Genomic DNA, 21,130 nt, shown 5'->3' on the forward strand with positions numbered 1-21,130 from the left:
AGACGGTCTCACGAATTTTTATCTGTGAGACGGGTCAACTCTACCGATATTCACAATAAAAAGTAATACTCTTAGCATAAAAAATAATACTTTTTCATGGATAACCTAAATAAGAGATCTGTCTCACAAAATACGACATGTGAAACTGTTTCACACAAGTTTTTGCCTACTAATTATAGATGTCAATCCCTTTTGTCATACATTGTTAGGAATTGCATTTATAAAGTACAGAAGATTTATAAAAATCTCATGATGTTCTAGTCACGGCAATAACGACTGTGGTAATGTGAAGGATAGACAGAAGTAAGATTTGGAATAATATTGATGGGCAATTTTATTCTTCAACATACAAGTAAAACATTGCATTTGGTTACAAAACATCTCAACAAAGGGAAGAATTCATCGCAATGAATTCCCAATAATACTACAACTAGTCCGGCAAGAATAATCTCCATTCCAGGCCATTTCTTCCCAATATTGCAAGCACCCGCGCTCTTCTGCGGAGCGGCAGTCGCGCCTGTCGGAGCATTCGAGGGTGTTGGTGCTAAAGCCCTGGTACCATTGCTTGATTGTTTCCCAAATTGGTAGAAAACTTGGGCTTCTGGTGAATCAGGTGGTAATTTGAGGAGCTCTGCACCATTAATATATATTTGTTTCAAAACATATAATTTAGTCGGAAAATTAAATTATTCTTGAAATTTAGTTTTGACTGCTTCCTGTATCTAGTTTTATACTCACCAATCAAATCATATATACTAACGATCACATGAATAAAATGGCTTTTATGTTTTATATTTTTTCAACGGTGGAATTTAGAATTTGACATTATATATAGGCAAAAACTTGTGTGAGACGGTCTCATGGATCGTATTTTGTGAGACAGATCTCTTATTTGGGTTATCCATGAAAAAATATTACTTTTTATGCTAAGAGTATACTTTTTATTGTGAATATAGGTAAGGTTGACTCGTCTTATAGATAAAGATTCGTGAGACCGTCTCACAAGAGATCTACTCATATTTTTATTTATTTATGGGACTCTCGGCTATCTTTTTTAAAAAAAACTTTTTCAAGTTATTCGGGATAGTTATCTAAAAATATTTATTCTATTAATTAGAAAAATATATTGTCTACTTTTGTCAAAGTTTCATTTTTGTTGAATAAGTTACCAAATAAATAATTAGTAAATTAATTAAAAATAAGGATGATAATTACAATTTTGAATTGGTTAGTTATTCGAATTAAGATGTTCTATTTTTATAATATAATGTTTATATTATATATATATTAACTACTGACATTTCTTTTAAGTAATTAAATCAACAAAGCATGAAAATCTATTATGGAAAATTTATAATCCACCTTTAACTATATATATATATATTAAATATTATTACTCTCCTCCTACAAAAACAAATATTATTACTCTTTGTAATTTGCAAATTTCACTTTATTCCATCAATAATGATAAAAAAGACTGTATATATACGCATCACGTGTAGAAAGTTAAGCATCCACCCGTTGTATATAAAAAAGATGAATTTAACTAATTTTCCCTATGTGATATTAATAATTTGCCTCTGAACCCTAGTTTGTGTTTTATTTTGAAACACAGGTCTAACTGCCCCTATTTAATGTACCATATTGTGTGAAATATATGTGATGTATATATATACGCGCACACACACGCTGTGCTGTCTACCTATCATATCCGTACTCACCGCTGAGATGAAATTCACTGTTGGATGTGATCTATATTTATTTTTGATGAACAGTGGAGAACATTACCAGGACATTGAGAAATATTGGCTGGAGCACTGCAAACCTGAGGAAGACCCAAAGCAAGCGTGACGTTGATATTAAGGTCTAAATTAGGGTCATTTCGATCCTTAACAATCACACAGAGGCACTTTTTGTTCGTCTTCAGCACTTGCTTCAGTCCGCCGCAGCAATCCGGGGTTGGCGCCTTTCCGGTTCCCTGGACATAAGGAAGACAGGGAGCCAACCCCAGCAACGACTCTTTGCATTCTTCTCTGTCCTTGGCATCGTCCATTGCTGCAAGAGGACACAATATTAACATTGATAGCAACAAGACTAGTGAAGGTTTCATGATATTGCTTATGGGGTAATTGGAATCCATTTTCTTGAAAAATAAAGTTGTTTTAGGAGTAGTGGGATTTATAGGAAACTAATTTTAGTGGAAAAAGGTGGTGCGGGAGTGGGTAGATCATCTCTCACTACTAAACTAATTAATCTCGATAGGTTAGATCGGTATGTCCACTTATTACAAAAAAGAACTTTTATTTTCAAGTAATTTACAATTTATTTCATGTATATCTTAACCCCAATAAAACGTAAAAAACTTAGAAGAATGAAAGGAGACGTTAAAGTTTCTGGAGTAAGTCTCTTGTGAAACGATCTCACGAATCTTTATCTGTGAGATGGGTCAACCCTACTGATATTAACAATAAAAAAGTAATACTCTTAACATAAAAAGTAATATTTTTTCATGGATAACCCAAATAAGAGATTTGTCGCACAAAATACGACTCGTGAGACCGTTTCACACAAGTTTTTGTCAAGTTTCTGAAATGCAGAAACTATTTTTAGGACTTGATCGAGAAGCAAGAATAGATATTTCACAGGAAAAATTCCTAAGCTATAGGGATGATTTAGATTTGATTCTGACTCAATACATATCAAGGTAAACCTAGAAGTTGATTTGTAAAATGTGGAATCATATATGTTAAGGAAAAACTAATAGTTAAAATTATGCAAAATGTGTTTCATTCGACGGATTGTATATTGCGAAAATTATAATTTTAATAGTTTATGTTTGATCTTTGATATTATCAAATTTAATTTTATTTTGTTCTATTTGATTTTTTCAATTTTACTCTTTATTTAAATTATATTAATATGACATTGACATGAAATTTCGAAAAAAAAAATTTAAATTTCTCATAAACTAAAAAATATGTAGCTAAAACTAAAATTTAATTTCATACATAAATTATTAAAATTAGAAAGGGGGACAAAAGTACGATAAAAATTTGCAAATTTACCTTACAGATATGGTCGGTGTAGACGTGCGACACCTCTTGTAGCTTTAAGCACGCCTTTGGTTTAGAGCCAAAAGTGTGTGTATTTTTATTTAAAGTAAAGGAATCTCAATTATTTATGTGTGAAATAATGGGCACGTGGAAGGAGTAATAGGTGAAAAATCATCGTGGGCCAGGATTTGATTACATTTATGTGCTATAATTATTAACTGAAAATCTCTCATTCCGTGTACGGACTAATATTATGTACTAGTTATTCCGTACATGCGATGCGTATGTGTATAGTTTTTTTTATCATTATCGATAGATTAAAATGAAATTTGATAAATTATGGAGGGATTAAATGAATATTTGAATTGCTTTAAAAAAAAATAAAAATAAGCGTGTTTTGAAATTTTTAAAAAATAAAACAAAAAACAAAATTGTAGTATTAGTATCATATAAAGGTAAAGTTGGAAGAAAAAGTTGATATAATTTTTATTATATCCTCAACTTTAATAAGATAGGATAAATATCAGCGAACATACACACATGATATATATATATATATATATATATATATATATATATATATATATATATATATCGATATTATTAATAAATCGAGTTGATTCGTAAAATTTTGTTATAAATTTTAATTATTCTTTGGATAAGAATAATACAATTATATTAAATATGTGATTTATAGAGATAATATGTGAAAAAAAATTTAAATTTTAAATTGTATTATAAATATTGTAGTTATGAATAAATTATATGGAAAACATTATTTATCTAAATTAATAAGTTATTTTAGTAAAAACTAATTGATATATATATAGTTATGTTATGTTGCATACCAATCGTGTTCACGTCTGTGCTCATTAAAGAAGTGACACTCATCTATTAAATATGATGAAGCATATCAAAATTGTATGTCCCCAAAGTGGTGTTGTGCCCACAAATGAGTTGACACTCAGCTATTAGCTATATAATTTTGATATGCATTCACCTCATTGTTGGACACAAAAGTGAATACGATTGATGGACACCAAATATATATATGTGTGTGTGTGTGTAGTGGACTCACCAAACGCACTTATATATATGTGTGTGTGTGTATGTAGTGGACTCACCAAACGCACTTCAAGTTGGTGGGGATAATCATATCATTGCAATTACACAAACTCTTCTCAATTCTACTAATTTGTAACTTAGGTTGCATCGCATAAGTTAGCAGATTTGTGACATGACAAACATGGTTTATTTATTTATTTATTATTTAAAGCACCACCTAGTGGGGATGAGGGATTTATATTATAATACCCATGCAGCAGAAAAATTAGTGGGAGAGTAGCAAGCTGGCTATTTACTGAAGACTTGCTATCGATTCGATTCAAGTACTTGTCAATACTCTCTCGCAATTCAATTTTTTTTTCCCCCTATGAATGCAATCCAAGAGATTGGGTACCGCCGGTAGGGTGACATTTATGTCAGCGATTTATCTGTTGCAAATGATATGATCGAAGTATCTTAGAACAAAATGTTGATTGTGTTGATTTATCTGCGATTTTTCTCATGATATTTGATGTATGTGATTTTATTGCGGCCAAAGATTTTCGATTTAATTTAATTTACCCGACGATGTAGCGAATTTTTTTTTTAAAAAAAGTTTGTTTGTTTTTTTTTGAAGATATGTGTGACGACGGAGACGTGATACGCGATGTATTGACAAATAAGATTAAATAAACTTGCTCGATTGTGTAGCCAGAGGGATCATTAGGTGCGTATGGAGAGAAATTTCAGGCTGGGACAAGCACAAGCACCGTGTGAGAAAATATGATCCTATTCTGGAAAATGTGACCAAATTGAAGTCATAAAAAACAATATTTGATTATTTTTTTCAATAGTTTACCAGAAAAGATTAGGCAAGATGAACAATTAAGCTTCTATACATGAAATAGTTCAAAGTACAAGAACCATTCCCCAGGGAGATATAAAGAAAGAGATGAATAGATCAGACAACTTAAATGATATCCGCGGCGATCGATTAAGAATTGCACGGTTGATTCGAAAATATTGCATTAACTAGACAATGACTGAGGTAGAGTTATACAGCTAGAGATGTAAACTAATCGAACCGGTTTACGAGATTTTTTGTTACAACTAAGTCAAAGAAAAACAGAAAATATAGTTATCTATGGTGAATTACAAAAAATTTCATTAAAAAATCTAATAACATCACTAAAATTTAGTTGTGAATTTCCTAGACCCTAATTGCTTGCCAAAATGCAAAATACTTTAAATATATTAAATTATAAATAAATTATTTTACAAGATTAAAAATCCAGGGCACTACAGTCTTGATATCGATTTTTTTTTCTTTCTAAAAAATTAAATAATTTATTTTATATTTTTCAAATAATAAATTTTTAAATTTGGATCATACAAAGGTGATTTCAGTTCGAGTACTTCAACAAATCCTAAAAAAATATAACAGAAAAAGGGTCTGTTAAAGAATTAAAAATCACGAAATAAAAAAATAAATTGAGCGATATGATTTAATCAAAATGAAAATAAATTAAGTTGCATGTGGAGGTAAATTAACATGTTAACTACATATGGTATATTTACTTTGTAGCTAGAATAACCAATATATCAAAGTATCACTACGTTCTAACAAAAAATGAAACAAAAAGAACATTAATTTATTTTCAAAAAATGTTGAAATATATAATTGCTAATAGAATCATCCCAAAAAACACAAAAATAAGTAGACAATTGATGACAAGCAAAGCACAACAATGGAAAAAATGAAAAAAAAAAACAACTTATTAAAAAGGATGCAAAATATGTTTGAATGGTGAATGAAAGGAAAAATATTTTTTGGGTTACAAGATATAATTTATTTATTAAATTATATTTTTTATTGATAATTTTTAAAAAATATTTGATGAGAGTTTTTTATTTCTTGAAGTTTATAATTACTGTTATTTACAATTGTGTTGCCGCGGTTGTTGAAGACATGTGGAGATAAAGCTTGTGAAAATGTTGATTGAATTAAAGTAGTCAACGCTACATCTAAAATCACTAGAACCACCAATGATAACAATATTAGCATAATCAATAACATAAATCAAGTATGAATGTGTAGCATGGAAATACATAAATGTGATACAAGAATAAAACATGCATTTCCAACTGGTCCTCCCAATGACTCGAAGAGTTTAATAATAGATTTTTAAGCAAATGCTAACCGCAATGAAAGTCATCACTTTATTTCATAGTAGTTTAAATAAACTTTAGACTGTGCAGAAACTTAAATCATGTCAAATGAGTAAATGCTCAAACCGAATACAAACTCCTACTGTAAAAGCATATCATCTATATGGACAACGCCCATGTGTGTCACATGCCTAAAAACATCTTGGGTGGCCAACCTATGACAAACGCATTTGCAATTACAAAATTTTCAATAATACGCTCAATTGACACACAACTACTCTAAATTATTTTCTTCCAACTAGAAACTCCATGTCAATATACTTTGATTTTGACATGCTTCAGTTGTTCTTTAAATATAATATAGCGGCTTTATTATCACAATTGATCCTCAATAGTTTCTTAGACTAATGATTATTGTCGGTTGTAAAAATCCACAACTTTATTCGGAATCCAAATATCTAACTATTTCCAAATGTTAGATTTTTGATACTTGAGCATAAAATCCTTAGTTTACTTTATATGCCGCATAACCTAATTAATAATCCAATTTCGGGTTTCTTAAATATCTGCTCAACATTCCAATTATGTACACAATAACATTACGGTGTTATCTTTAAATCCGAATGAGATTACCATCTGATAAATTTTATACTATCACATATATGGACATAGACATCAATATATTTTTCTCAATGTTGACTTTCCAATTTACTCACTCCCACTAAGATAAACATATAAATTAATTTGCATTTAATTTCATGCATGCATACTATCGATGTCATTTAAAATATTGATGTTCAATTTATCAAGCTTGTCAATCAAGGAACTCATACCAAACATATTTGAATTTCGAAAAATTGAAAATTTCCATTACAACGTGGATAAAAGAAAAACTTGATTTATCCAAACATAAAACTAAAATCAAATTTCGTCTAAAAAACTGTGCAACAAAAGTGTTTTCCGAATTCAAAAACTAGAAAAAAAAATATCAGCTCTTACATAAAGATTTTAAAAACATTAAAGTCTTATTGACATTTTTCATAAGATGTATCTTTCACCATCAATTGGCAACTGGCTCCTTAGGCAACACTTTCTTTGCACGCCAATTGGCATATTTGAGACAATTCTTCTTCACATGCCCATCAGTCATTTTGCAAAAAAAAAAAAAAAAAAAAAAGTAATCACTTTATCTTGTTTATGTTGCTCTATATGCTGTGAAGTTCCAGAATTTCTTTCCTTATTGCTCCATTTCCTTTTCTTATTGATACAATTACCTTGATTGTTAGATGTCAAGTGAGCACTTTCAATCACATGTTGTTTCAATCTCTTCTCCTCCTGAACGCACTACATTCATTCAAAGTCCAATTTTCCTTCTGGGTATTATAACTTATTTTGGATTGATTAAATTCCGCAGGCAGAGAGATCAAGACTATATACACGACTATGTCTTCCGATAATTCCAACTTGAATGTTTTTAGTCGAGTCACACAAGATTTGACATTTCTATTATGTATTCCTTTATGTTCCTTTGCTCTTTGTACAACTTTGAGACAAGTTTAGTTAAACTAGCACTTGTCTCGACCTTTTCGTTTGCAGCGAAAAGATTTGCTATTTTGAGTAAGCAATTTTTTGCCATAATTTTTTTCAGGAATTGCACCCCTTATAGTATCTGGAATGGAATGTTTCATAATCATTAGACTCATGCAATTTGATCGCTCCCAATTTTTCAAAGAACCCTTTAGATGAGCAGTTCTTGAACTGGTCAAAGGTGCGGAGCGATCTTCCCTTAGCACTGTAACGCCCGAAAAATCAGTACACGTAAACCGTATGCATGCAGATGATTTAAATTGCATATTTATTTTTCTTAATTGATTTTAAATACTTAAATGATATATTTTACATGCTTAAATATTCAAAGTGCATGTTTTCATGAAATTGAAAGATTTTAACCGAATATTCGATAATAGGCTGGGGAAAGGAGACTGAGAACGACCAAAACAAAATAAATATTTTTCAATAAATATTTTGAAGTCTTATTAATATGATTAAATATGATTAGATTTTTCTAAAAATGATAGAGTTCAAATTATTTTACGAGACGAGCTCGATTTTATCCAGGAAGCCGGTTTTGAGTAAACGACGAACTTTTAAAATATCCAATGCATTATTTTAAATCCATATATCACGACACGCCAAGAATTAATGTCAAATTATCCAAAAATATAAATAACAGTAAACACTTACCAGAATCCATTGATTGATCTAGCGTCGGAGTTATGGATCTTCAAAGGCAACAAGAATCGACCACATTATTCTTGTCTTAGATGAGAGGAGAGATATCTAGAATATATGTGCCGTATATATTTTGTATTATTATCTATGCCTCGGAGACCATAACCTTAGAAGTCTTTGACCCATCATCGAAGACATAATTGAGCCGTATTTCTACACATAAGGTGAACCATAACAATTTATTTAATGCTTTGGAAATCTATAATTAATTATATCAACTTATTGAGTCTTTTGTTAAATAACTTGTACATGTACGATTAATTAAATTATTTGAGCCCACGCAAAAATTCCAACAGTCAGGAGGTGTCAACATCTGAGACAACTAATCGTGGTAGGCTACAAACTGCTCTCACGTATAAAACACTTGCTTTTTATTAGTCATACACACACACACATACGGATTTTCTTTATTATAATCGATGGTGGTTCCAATCATCTCATGGTCAAAGAAATGGACAACATATTATACTCCGACCTCTCCTTTGATAAACGCTCGCCCACTCTCTCTGCATACTTTTTGAAGAGATCATCACAATTAATTAACTTTCCGAAGTGGCTAACGAGCATCGGTTCCATGAAAGCCCGAATACAATTGGCTACTAGCTTTCCACTTCTGTTTTTATCGAAAGGTAACTCATCAACAAGTTTATTTGCATCCCAACGAACTGGAAAGGTGGCGATTTTGTCGATTTTGAAGGACCCTTCGTCGTTGATTATGTAATCGACTTCCTGTTGGCATGGCATGTAGATTGGAACGTTGAAAGAATACAAGTCATCTTTCTCGAGAAGTCCCTACAACATAATGGTGCTTTTAAATGCATTTTAAATTTATTTTTAGGAAATAATTGGGGTGGTATACCATACCGTACGGTATCAAAAAATACATAGCGTGTACCATACCGAAAAGATGATATCAATAATATTTATACCGGTACGTACCGAAAATTTTCTTTTCAATTTCATGCTGTTACATACCAAAAATCTCGGTATAACATAAAATTTAGTAAATTTGGTATTTTTCGGTACGGTAACTTCGGTATTTTTTCTCATATATATAGGGTATGCTACTTTAGTCAATGAAGGACTACCTGAACAACCATTTCAAGAAGTGTGTGTGCAAGCATGGTTAAATGTCTAGACTCTTCTTTAGAAGTGGGGTCTTCAAACCTTCTTCCTACAAATGTCAGCACCATACGCCCACCGGGCACCATTTCCTCGCCTCTCATGCGAAGAAATGTGGACAAATCTCTTTTATATTGCTCGGCATATGCGTCGATTACCTCCGGTGGACTCGTAATCGAAATGTATATGTTTTCTTTGTTCTCGCTCTCCAATCCTCGAGGAACCTGAAGTTTTTGCGGAAATGGCACAACTATCTTTAAAATATAAATTAATTAACATTATTATAGCAACGAAGTCGCGTCAAAATTTATGGAAATATATAAAGATATGGAGAAATAATATGAGAAAATTAACATTTTTAGAAAACCGTTGTGCCGTTGTTAAAAAGTAAAAGACAACGGTTTTTCGTTGTCTTGTGATTGTGGTTGAAGGCGTATTTTCTTGTAGTATGTGAAGCCTAATGTCGATCTAAATCTCATATTTGATGTCTAAAATATTTATCTAAACATGATAACTTTGGTTATCTTCAAATTAATTATTTTTCTAAATTTTTTATTAGAAATGATAGACTATCTAAAAAAAATATAAAACATAACTAAAGATATGATTGAATTTAAAAATATAGGTAAATAAATTAAAAGTATAGTTATAATTTTAAATAAGATTATGTATATGTGTACGTATTTCTAAAGAAAGGAAAAACCTGCGACAACCAGTGAAGACTGTTTGAAGAATAAGCAAAGTGGAGACTCTTTCTTGGAAATAGCCCACTGTAGAAAGACCCAGGCAAGCCATATACAAAACATCCTGATCTTGATTGGCAAACAACTTCTTTTCCATCATTGAAATTCTCCACCAACTTGAACAAACTATTGAAGTCATTTTCAGGAAAATCATTCAGAAAAAACCGGAATTCTGGTGAATCTTTGCCATTTTTCCGCAAATCCTGAATAGCGTGGATGACATGAGTCACGACTGAAAGTGAATTAGGCCCTGATGCACATCCCAAGTCAACCATGTTGTAGCAGTAATCAGAGAATCCGCCCTTCTCCCACATATTTCTCAGGGTTTCATCGACTAGATCCCATGTTTTTGATATCACAACATTCTGCAACATTGATCATGTATATATATATATATATATACACCCATATTATTTTTATGACACCATCCCATTTAATATAAATATATATAATTACTAATATGGGTTATTAAATATAGCTTGAAAAAAAAGAATTCATTCAACTAGGAAAATACCGAAAACTTCCATTGTAATTTTAGATATTCTCACCGTGGAGGTCTTGGCCTAATCATTGCTTCTCAGAAGCACGTGTGTGAAGCCCATAATCAATTTACAGTTTATAATAATTAAAACGAAAATTACAATTTTGATAATTTGTATTTATTTCTTTGCAATTTTTGGTCATTTATATGTATTAAAAAATTTCAGTTTTAGTTTCTTATTTTTGTTTTATTTGCCATTTTAATCAATTTTTTGACACAATGCTGATATGATGCTGATAGTAGCGCCGATGTGACACCCGACATATTTAGTACCACGAGGCGGAAAAATTACTAAAATTGTCAAACATTCAAAAAACAGCAAATTACATTTTTGGAAATGTAATTTTCATTTTTACCACTTTTGGTCTTATTAACAATGATTTATATTTTTTGTACTGCAACTTGCATTTTTTTTTTCATTTTCGTTCTTAATACGGTGAATTTTCATTTTCGGTCATCTAACTAGTATGTTTTTTTTCTTTCCATTTTTGGTACTTTTCTGACTGGAGTAATTACGCTTCTATTGGTAAAAAAAACCGAAAATGAAAACAACATATAAGTTATAAAAAAAAACATATAAATTATAAGACTAATATTGAAAATTCACCTTGACATAACCAAAAATGGAAAAAAAAAAACATATGAGTTATATGACCAATGTAAATTCAATATTAATATGAACAAAATTAGAAAAAATGCAAATTACGGGACAAAAAATATAGCATTCCCTTGCAAAAATACACGACTAAAACTAAAATTCAACATAATAGATAACCACAATCGCAAAGGAATAAATATATTGAGACAAGATTGCAATTTTCCCTATACATGAATAATAATTTTTGTTCATGAATAATAATTTTTTTCCTCATGGGTTGAGATGACTTAAACTAATTAAAGGAACATCCATACGAAGGATTGATTCTCTCCACATTTTCATATTTTGCATGGAACGAGGCACGCACTCACATGCATATATATTGAAAGAATCTTCAAATTAATTTCTTGTAAAAACACTGAATTTAGTTTGCGTGACGAGTAGAAAAAAAGAACCTGAAAGCTCGAGTTGTTCGCGTAGCTAGTTTTACCATTTCCTGGATTCGTATGAAGAGTTTTCTTCAACCCCATTTCTGTTTTTGTCAGACAACTTGAGACAGAAATAAAGATAAATTGAACGCATGTGAAAATGGAAAAAATAACTAAAATTGTCTTGTTACCGAGAAAAATGGGAAATAATGCATCAATTTATAGGTGTAAATGAATGGAAACATGCACACAGTTTCTTCAATCTCCATGCCTACGTTGCGTAGAGTGGCTGCAAATCAATAACTTTTATTGACTAATGTGGCGTTTGCGTTTGGATTGATGAATTTCAAATGTATTTTTGTTATTTAGAGAAATAAGACCATAAATTCAAATCCACTCATCGCATGCTTATATAATATTTAATGTTAATTACGATGAATTTCAATTCACTCAATAAAACTAGATTCGAAATCCATGATATCTTCACTAACACAACCTAAGCTTAAATAAAACCATAATTGTTTTTTTTTTAAAAAAAAAAAACAATTTTGGCCCACTCTTATTGTGATTTTCACGTTCCTCGACGATGTTACACTAATTATTATGGAAAATCGGAGTGGTTTAATAGTGATAAAAATGGATATTACTTGCTAAATGAATGTTGATTTCTTTAGTTTTTGGCTACTTATATTTGCAAAGCAACATTTGATTTATAAAATGCGAGTTATTACAGCTGCTGCTATTTGTGTTAACAATAAAGTTACAATTTTTATGAATATTTTATTTCCTTGATATTACCCTCTGATTAATGAAATGTTGGATGGATCCAAAAATATTAAGTTTGCAGAAACAAAAAAATTGATGCATGTACGTGGGGAGGAAGAAAATGTGAATATGTTTCGGGAGAGTTTGCTCGAGATGTTTGGTTTTGGGTATAGGGTAGGTGATTAGATATGTGATTAGATAAATAAGATAAGATAAAATAATTCAAATAGGTGATTAGATATGAGATAAAATAAATATGATAAAATAATTCAAAGTCAATTAAAAGATTTGTATTAGAGTTCGTAGTTTAGAGTCTATAAAATCTTATTTTAATTTTTTTTAACATAAAACTTATATTGCATTAACAGTTTGTTAGTTGACATCATATCGATTGGATAAAGTCCATAGGAGTTGGATATATGGAGTTAGAAAATTTTCTCCCCTTGAGCTAGAGCTTGTGATTGAGTTAGATCCAAGTACCAAACTTAACCTGAAATCAGAGCATATGTTTCACTGTTATGTATTGGACTGCTCATAGTTGAGCTACCCGCTCTGGCCATAGTTGGGTTACTTGTAAAATTCACGCTCTATATGTTCATTCTTGAGCGTGAGGAGGTGTGTTAGTTATCCCACATCGGTATGATAAATTCTTGAAAGGAAACGCGTGTCTTGCCTTGCAAGACATAAATTTCTTAATATTATATTTTAAAATGGATAAGATATTATTTGAGTTTTTTCATTCTAGGACTTGATTAGTTAAAAGAGTTGTTTTCTTATGTTAAAAATAATTGATTTCTTACTAAAAGATTTTTTTCAATATTTTGTAGAAACTATTTAAGAAATCTTATAAAGGTTAAAACGCCTCTCTATGTACCTGCGAAGGATTGCTGTACACATAGACGAAGGAAAAAAAACCAAAAAAGCCCACATACAAGTATAGTAATCGGAAGTTTGAAGATTGTTCAAAAGGCGACCGTAGCTGTCTGTATTGTGTTGCCATTGAGTGTTGGAGACATCTGAAGACAACACTTGTGAAAGTGTTGATTGAAGATTTCATTTTATTGCTCCCGTTTCCGATACATTGTTTTGCATTCCTTGGTCTCGTTTTAAGTCTTGTTATTAGTGTTAGGATGCAATTTTTTTTTCAACATGTTGAGGAAAATAGTTTTTCAATTGAATAACTAGTACTGATTTTGTAAACTGATTTTATGTTTCTAGTGATTATTTTGTCATGAGGCATCGCGTAAGTATTTATACTTGTGTATTATTATTTTTGAGCCAGTAGATTCCAAGAAACATAAAGTTTGCTCGATCGTCATCTCAGTCCGTCTCTGAGCAGCCAACTATATCTGACTCCAAGGAAGCCAAACTGCTTACTCAGCCAGATCTTGTCACTTCTCCTCCTCTGAGGCAGATTGCTCTTGGAAATATTGAAGAACTTGTGTAATCCATTGCAAAAACAACAACAAGATGATATGAATATGGCCAGACATAACGTGCTAAATCTTGGGAGGAGATCCAGACAACTGCGTTGTCAAGACCGTACAAGCAAGATTTGAAGTTTGAAATAATTTTGCATGCGTAGCAATGAAGTTGGAAGACATTTCAATGTTATTCAAGTGCTAAACTATGAAGATAATGTCAAATCAAGACCCCGGACCAGAAGCTCCCGCGCTAGGGCGGCCAAATATTACCGCCCCAGCGCGCCATGTACTGCTCAAAACGGTAAATTCCAAAAGCCTTGGCGCTAGGGCGGTCAAATTCTACCGCCCCAGCATGCCGCTTGCGTTAAGAAGTATTATTTCCTAGTTTAGAGTCAAAATTAATTAGGAAACTAAATTTTTGATATTCTTTTGTTTTGTAAACAATATATACACGAAAATTGATCAATTAATTAACTTTTGAAATTTTGAATGAATATTGATTGATTTTTTATCTCAAATTTCAAAGCTTAGCTTTGTATATACCTTTGTGTGTTTCTCAAATCAAACTTATTAAAGTTTAACATTGGCGTTTATCGATTGTTCTTCACTTAACTTGCCAAAGACGAGTTCTTTGAAGGTTCATTTTAGATTGATTGTTATCTTCGTGAATATTTGTTGCTAGGCTTTTCGTAGCTTAGAGTTGAATATCACAACAATTACTTGTTTCAAAAAGGTCGGGACAACACAACTTTTTCTTTGTTTCATCGAATCTTTTTCGAGTGTGTTTGCTTTTCGTGGTCGAAAAATCGCATCATTTGGTATCAGAGCTTTAGGTTCCCTTTGATTGAAATAAGTTTATCATTTTTATCAGATCTTTGTTTATCCTTCATTTTTTTGTCAGATCTGTTTTGTTATATCGTTTTTCGTCTTTCGTGAATCATTGATTCTCAAAATTTCGTGATTGTTTCTTTTTTATTTTCTAGTTGCACAACTCTCATTTGGGAAAATCCAAAAAAAAAGTACAAAAATTTCCATAAATTGGTTTTTCTATTTTGTCCTATTCTCTTGTGGGAGCCATATTCAAGTGTCTCTCACAATCAAAAAAAAATTTGTGCTATTATTTAGCATTGAATCTTGTTCTTATCTCTTTTGTGAGTCATATTCAAGTGACTGTCACAATCAAAAATTTGTGATATTATTTGAATCTTATTCTTATCTCTTTTGTGAAGTCATATTCAAGTGACTCTCACAATTAAAAAAATTCAAATTTCTTGTTTTACACAGTCCATGTAAGCCAGTTTTCAAGTGTAGTGAAGTTTGAACTTGTGAGTTTGATGCACACAACTACGAAGCCTGAAAGTGTACCCTACGAGAGAACTCTCAAAAATCGAGTGAAATACTTGAGGACGAGCGTTTATTTCTTGGAGTGACGTGTGAGGTATTTGTAAAGAGGACAAAAAAAAAGAGTCGAGTGAATTTTCATTGAAGTGACTAGTGAGGATTCGTGGTGAGGAAACTTTATCTTTATTGTTTTATATTAACCTTTTCTTGCAGGTACAATGTCTAACGATCGCCAATTTCAAACAATGTTAGGAGAGTTGGATAAAATGTCGGAGAAGGAGTTTAAGCCTCTATGTGAAAAGTATAGGAGGTGCGAAGAAAAAGAGAATAGAGCGTTGCACGTGGATCGTTATGATGATAGGAGATGTGATGAGTATAATGGGCAAAGAAGCCGGGAAGGGTATAGAATGAGTAGCACGAAGATGACAGTTCCATCTTTCAGCGGGAAGCAAATCCAAAGACGTACCTTGAGTGAGAGGAGAGGATGGAGTGTATATTTGAGAGACGGGAGGATTATACCGAAACAATGAAAGTAAGACGAGCTTGTAATAAGCTTATCGAAGATTCTATTACTTGGTGAGATAAGTTAGTACTGGGTAGGATACGATATGGGGATGACCCTATATTTACGTGGGATGAGATGAAAAGGGTGATGAGGAAGCGATTTGTTCCAAATCACAATAATTGGAGAGGTGGTAGGAGAGATGAGCGTGGCTTGTATGATGATTCGTTGGCATCCACCTGGCAGTCCATCAGAAACGAGAAATCGTGGAAAGACAAATGGTTGAGTCGAGGCATAAAGTTACAAGGCATGAACATCGAGGTACATCGAAAACTTCTATTCATCATACTGTTGATATTAAATGTTGTTGTTGTCTAGAAGTTGGTCATAGTATTAGCCAATGTACACGTGAGGAGATTTCAATAATAAAATTGCCAGTTGAGCTTAAATCTCAAATGGGAGTTGATGTTGCGGTTGAGCTTGAATCTAAAGTGGAGGTTGAGGTTGTTGTTGAACTTGAACATGAAGTTGAGGTCGCACTGGAACCTGAATTTAAGGTTGTGGTTAATAGAGTTGATGATGATGGTATTCCGCTAATTGGTGAGTTGAATGATGTTGAACAATATACAGTGGATGTTGAATCATTAGATGGAGGAAAAGTGCTTAATTTGTCTACTATGGATGAGAGGAGTAGGCAAGAAGCAATTATTGTACATAAATTTATTGAGAAACAAAATGTTTTATTGGTTCAATTGAATCCAAATGTTCTCAAGGATCAATTGAAATTTATTCAAAAAGTGGGTGAAAACGAATTTAAAATGGCCAAAATAAAGAGAGAACAAAAAAGTGAGATGGCCATAGAAAAAAAAAGAAATAAAAGATGAAAAAGACAAAGAGACCAAAGAAAAGAAAAAAATAATTTGAAAGCCCAAAAGAGAAGGTTGAGTTACTTGTTTTTGCATAAACCTATTCAAGTACCTTTGTACAAAGTGGTTTATTCTCATTGTGATGATATAGCCGATTCAATCTAATCATTGTTACTTCTTCTTTGCAGGATTATGGTGATGTCATGATGAGGAGGCGAGCAAATGTTGATGGTGTGAGAATGCAATTGGATGATCCGTATGACGTGAGAGAAATCGCGATGAGGTAAGGTGAAACGTCTCGCTCGTTTTAAAAATGCGGAAATTTTTTTTTTTTTTAAAGCTCGTAGTTTGGAAATAACATTTAAAAATGATCGTAATTATCTTACCGTAAAAATAGCGCAGTTTGAAATAACCAAACACGTCTAAAATCATACGTGAACATAAACGTATAAAAATCTTAAAATCATCAACGTATTAAAATATTCATCTCCACTCAATCTCATAAATCGTAATGCGGAAAACATGTGGTCCTCGGGTCGTGTCATCCCACCAAATCTGCCCACTCAGAGTTCGGTACCTCCAGTCTCCTCACCATCAAGCTCACCTGCATCACACACGCCTAGTGAGTCTAAAGACTCAACACACCTATACCGGGAATAACAAGTACATATACATAGCACACAGCAGTGAAAAATATCATACTCAACATATCTTTCATGAACTTAAAAGCATGTCATCTCATGTCATCATATTTGTAAACATGTCGTGTAAAATCATATCGTGTCAAATCATGTCATATCATATCATCATATGCGTGTAAAAACATGTCATCTCATGTTATCATATACGCAAACGTGTCGTGTAAAATCATATCGTGTCAAATCATGTAATCTCATATCATCACATACGTGTCAAAACATGTCATCTCATGTTATCATATACGTATACATTTTCTTTTTTAATTGAATTCAGTTCATTAGCTGTGACTTTCGTATCATCATGTTATCATGTCAGTCGATGGATCCATCTACGTATAACCACAGTACTGGGCGGCGGGGACACCAGCGACACTCTCACCCGTCAACTGGGCCTTGGCCTATCATATCATCATATCATGTCAATGGAAATACGATCGTCGGGCTCCCTCTGGGGCCTTCTCCCGTAAACGGGCTCCCTCTGGGGCCTTTTCCCTCACGATATCTCCAATCATATCATCATGTCATCGTGTCATCGTATTAGTCACAACTAAATCACTTCCTTCAAAACGTGTTATCATATTCATCACTTAATAAAATCATGCATATACGTAATTTTTCCTTTAAACCGAACATGCATCGTATTTATCATAATTTCATAAAAATTCATAAACATGATGCATAAACATTTAAAACATGATAAAATGTGCTCAGGGCGCTGTCAGGACCAAAATCTCACCAGGGTGCAAAATGACCATTTTGCCCTTGGAAACCCAAAATTATTGTTTTGCCCCTAGACGTAAAATTTCACGTTTTTGACATTTTCTTAATTCCATTGACTCTAACATGTCCCAAATAATTATTTAAGCCTACATGAATTTTTCCATATTTTTATTTAGCTTAAATCGATGACTTTTAAATTAATCTTTAACTATAACATATTACCGCGTTTCAATCCCGAATTAAACCAAACCTTAGCATAAAATTCCAAAATTAAAAACTTAGACTTCTAATAATTATTTGAGCTTAAATATAATTTTTCATTTTATTAAGCTTAAATCTAGGCGTTTCAATTTATCCTGTAATTAACGTTTTGTGCGGCGACTAAACCTCGGATAAATCCAAAACTCATTATTTTGATCCGAAACTTACCAAAATTGATGTAAACTCGAGCCAATTTCATAACTCAACCGAATTGTTTTAAAACTTAGACCGAGGTCCCGGTTTTAACCCAAACCAACTCGAAACTTAACCGAATTTTACCAAACTCAAAACATGACTTAACAACACCATACCAGACCTGAATCCACCCAATTTGAACCCCTTAGAACCCCTACAACCCTGCTGGTATGCTGCTGGATTTTCAGAACATGCCCAATTCAAAGCTCTAATTCATGCGCCTCGCTTAATTTCACTCCAAGTCTTCGTCCAATAGAACCAATCCTTACCCGAACACACCTAGACCACCCAAAGCTCCCCTTGGACATGCTAGACCCACGGCTAACCTCCCATGCAAGCCTACAACACAAGCACGATCGCTAGAACCCCGAAGGCATCCTACCGAGCTCCTCTCCTTCATGCGTTCAGCAGCTACGTCCGATGGTTTCAGCAGTGGTTGGGCCACCCTGGGCCGTGACTCAGACCCACCAGGGTCTGGTCCGAGCCCCAGTTTAGTCCTTGCACCACCGGCACCACCCCTACCTCGATCCCTCACTCGTGAAAGACACACCATCTAGAATACCCTTCGGTTCTTCCACCTACAGCAACACCGACCCGATCGAACCCCCAGCCCACACTTTATAAACTTTTTCAGCCTCTTAACACTCGATCCCAGAGTCCCTTGCACATCAGTAAGATGAAAACGTGAGTGGAGGCAAAGCAAATATACATTTCATGCTCAACCGAAACATACCCGTAAAAACGATGCATGAACTGAAAACAAAATGAATGGCACACATATCAGCATGTATTATGGCGTATATGATGCAGAAATAAAAGTACGTGGCGTGCCTTTGATTTTGTTTGAATGAAAACTTCAAAGAGCCGCGTGAAGGGAATGCACCGGAGGAATTTCTTGCAAGAGAATTGATATGGCCGATGCTTTAGCTGAAGGGAGACTGCTGAAATCAATGGAGAATACAGCTGGGGGATGCTGGAAGACCGAGATAATGAATTGGTTGTAGAGGGTGTCGGTTGGTTTTCTTTGCAAGAACAAGTGGAAAACCGAGGCACCCATAGCTCTTTAATGAAGGAAAAACAATTATAGTTGGCTGAAAAGGAGATGTGTCGGTTGGTGGATTGTAAATAAAAGGTGTAGGGTTATTTAGGTATTAATGTATCATTAACAATTAGGTTAATTAGCTTTTATTTTAAATTAAAAGAGTTTAAGACCAATAAGCTTAAAAACTGGTTCATTAAATCCAAACACACTCCCGAAAAATATTTCGTGTTTGAAAGTTTTTGAAAATATTAGTCGAACCTTCAGAAAGTCTCCCGATTTGATAAAATTCGCGTACCGTTAAAAATAAAAATCATGCGGGTAAAATACCCCAAAATCCCATTTTTGAAAAATACACTTAAAAACACCTTATATTAATTTAATAAAAATTAATCCTGTAATAAAATAATTTTCCTGAAAATTCTCCGGTCTCCGTTTCTCGTTCGAGCGCGAAATGAAACTTAAAAATCATAGTGCATGAACTTTTAAAATTTCATGAATTAAATCATATCATGCAATAATAATGCATAAAAATATTAACAACAATTTAATGAAATAAACATATATTTTATGCTTTAAAAGAATTTAATAAAATACCAAAGAAATTTAATAATTTGCATGCATGTGGTTTACGTGGACTTTTCGATTTTTTTGGGACGTTACAATCTCCTCCCTTAAATTGAATTTCGTCCCCGAAATTCGCTTGTCCTCGATAAACAGAAATTTTAGACTCTTAATTCTAATATTCCAATAATTCACGCTTCCGCTGCGCTACTCTGATAAAATATGTGTTAAGTTATCTTTACGTCTCCTCAATTCTAATAAACTCTACCTTCTAAATCCTTGTTTGCGAAACTCAACTTATAACTACCCATGGTAACCTAGTTTCATTTTTCTATAACCTCAAATTTCAACTTTTCTTTAACTTCCCAATATTAGAAATGACAGTCTGAATTTTATTGCGTCTTACTTTTTTATATTATACCCAGGATATTCATTGACCTATTATATTAGCATTTATGCCGTTCAACTTAAGAAACTTTAGCACCAAAAATTACTGATCGAATTTTATCCTTTGTAATATACTTAAAAGTTAAACCTTATCTCAACTCCATAATAATAATAGCCTAAATTCCTTGAATCGAATCTTTATCTTACGGCACCAAACTTACTTAACTTACTATTTACAAGTACATCCCGAATGTAAAATTGTTGCAAATCTTAAACCTCGAATAACGTTAATCCCTAAAACCCAATTATACAATAATGATTTTCTACCTAATTAGTAAAACCCTTCTCGCATCAGTTGCATGCTTAAATTATTATCTT

At 32.6% G+C, this 21,130-nt stretch overlaps 2 protein-coding genes and 1 long non-coding RNA gene across 3 annotated transcripts; all 3 read right to left on the minus strand.

Moving 5' to 3' along the window:
• Window positions 1–294: 294 nt before the first annotated feature.
• On the minus strand, window positions 295–2,198 carry LOC142531081 (non-specific lipid transfer protein GPI-anchored 14-like). Its single transcript, XM_075637106.1, has 2 exons — window positions 1,789–2,198; window positions 295–631 (listed from the first exon to the last, which is right to left on the minus strand). Exons 1-2 carry the CDS (start codon window positions 2,138–2,140, stop codon window positions 342–344), a joined length of 642 nt encoding a protein of 213 aa, XP_075493221.1. The 5' UTR covers window positions 2,141–2,198; the 3' UTR covers window positions 295–341.
• Window positions 2,199–8,962: 6,764 nt separating this feature from the next.
• On the minus strand, window positions 8,963–12,131 carry LOC142531261 (benzoate carboxyl methyltransferase-like). Its single transcript, XM_075637355.1, has 4 exons — window positions 12,018–12,131; window positions 10,384–10,788; window positions 9,647–9,904; window positions 8,963–9,350 (listed from the first exon to the last, which is right to left on the minus strand). The coding sequence occupies exons 1-4, from the start codon at window positions 12,090–12,092 to the stop codon at window positions 8,991–8,993; spliced, it is 1,098 nt and encodes a 365-aa protein (XP_075493470.1). The 5' UTR covers window positions 12,093–12,131; the 3' UTR covers window positions 8,963–8,990.
• Window positions 12,132–17,256: 5,125 nt separating this feature from the next.
• Window positions 17,257–20,110, minus strand: LOC142531307 (uncharacterized). The gene is made up of 2 exons (XR_012816257.1): window positions 19,594–20,110; window positions 17,257–17,492 (listed from the first exon to the last, which is right to left on the minus strand). It is a non-coding gene; the product is annotated as an uncharacterized LOC142531307 (long non-coding RNA).
• Between the last annotated feature and the right edge of the window lie 1,020 nt (window positions 20,111–21,130).

Source organism: Primulina tabacum, chromosome 17, assembly GCF_025594145.1.
Source record: "Primulina tabacum isolate GXHZ01 chromosome 17, ASM2559414v2, whole genome shotgun sequence".
NCBI classification, from domain to species: domain Eukaryota; kingdom Viridiplantae; phylum Streptophyta; class Magnoliopsida; order Lamiales; family Gesneriaceae; genus Primulina; species Primulina tabacum.

Bases quoted from the DNA above. Each gene is read 5' to 3' on its own strand.
- LOC142531081 (XM_075637106.1), bottom strand. From the start codon at position 2,140: ATGGATTCCAATTACCCCATAAGCAATATCATGAAACCTTCACTAGTC. The intron at 632-1,788 runs GTAATGTTCTCC...TTAATGGTGCAG, and splicing joins CAATATTTCTCAATGTCCTG to AGCTCCTCAAATTACCACCT.
- LOC142531261 (XM_075637355.1), bottom strand. From the start codon at position 12,092: ATGGGGTTGAAGAAAACTCTTCATACGAATCCAGGAAATGGTAAAACT. The intron at 10,789-12,017 runs GTTCTTTTTTTC...TCAATGTTGCAG, and splicing joins CGAACAACTCGAGCTTTCAG to AATGTTGTGATATCAAAAAC. The intron at 9,351-9,646 runs GTAGTCCTTCAT...ATTATGTTGTAG, and splicing joins TTCTTGAAATGGTTGTTCAG to GGACTTCTCGAGAAAGATGA.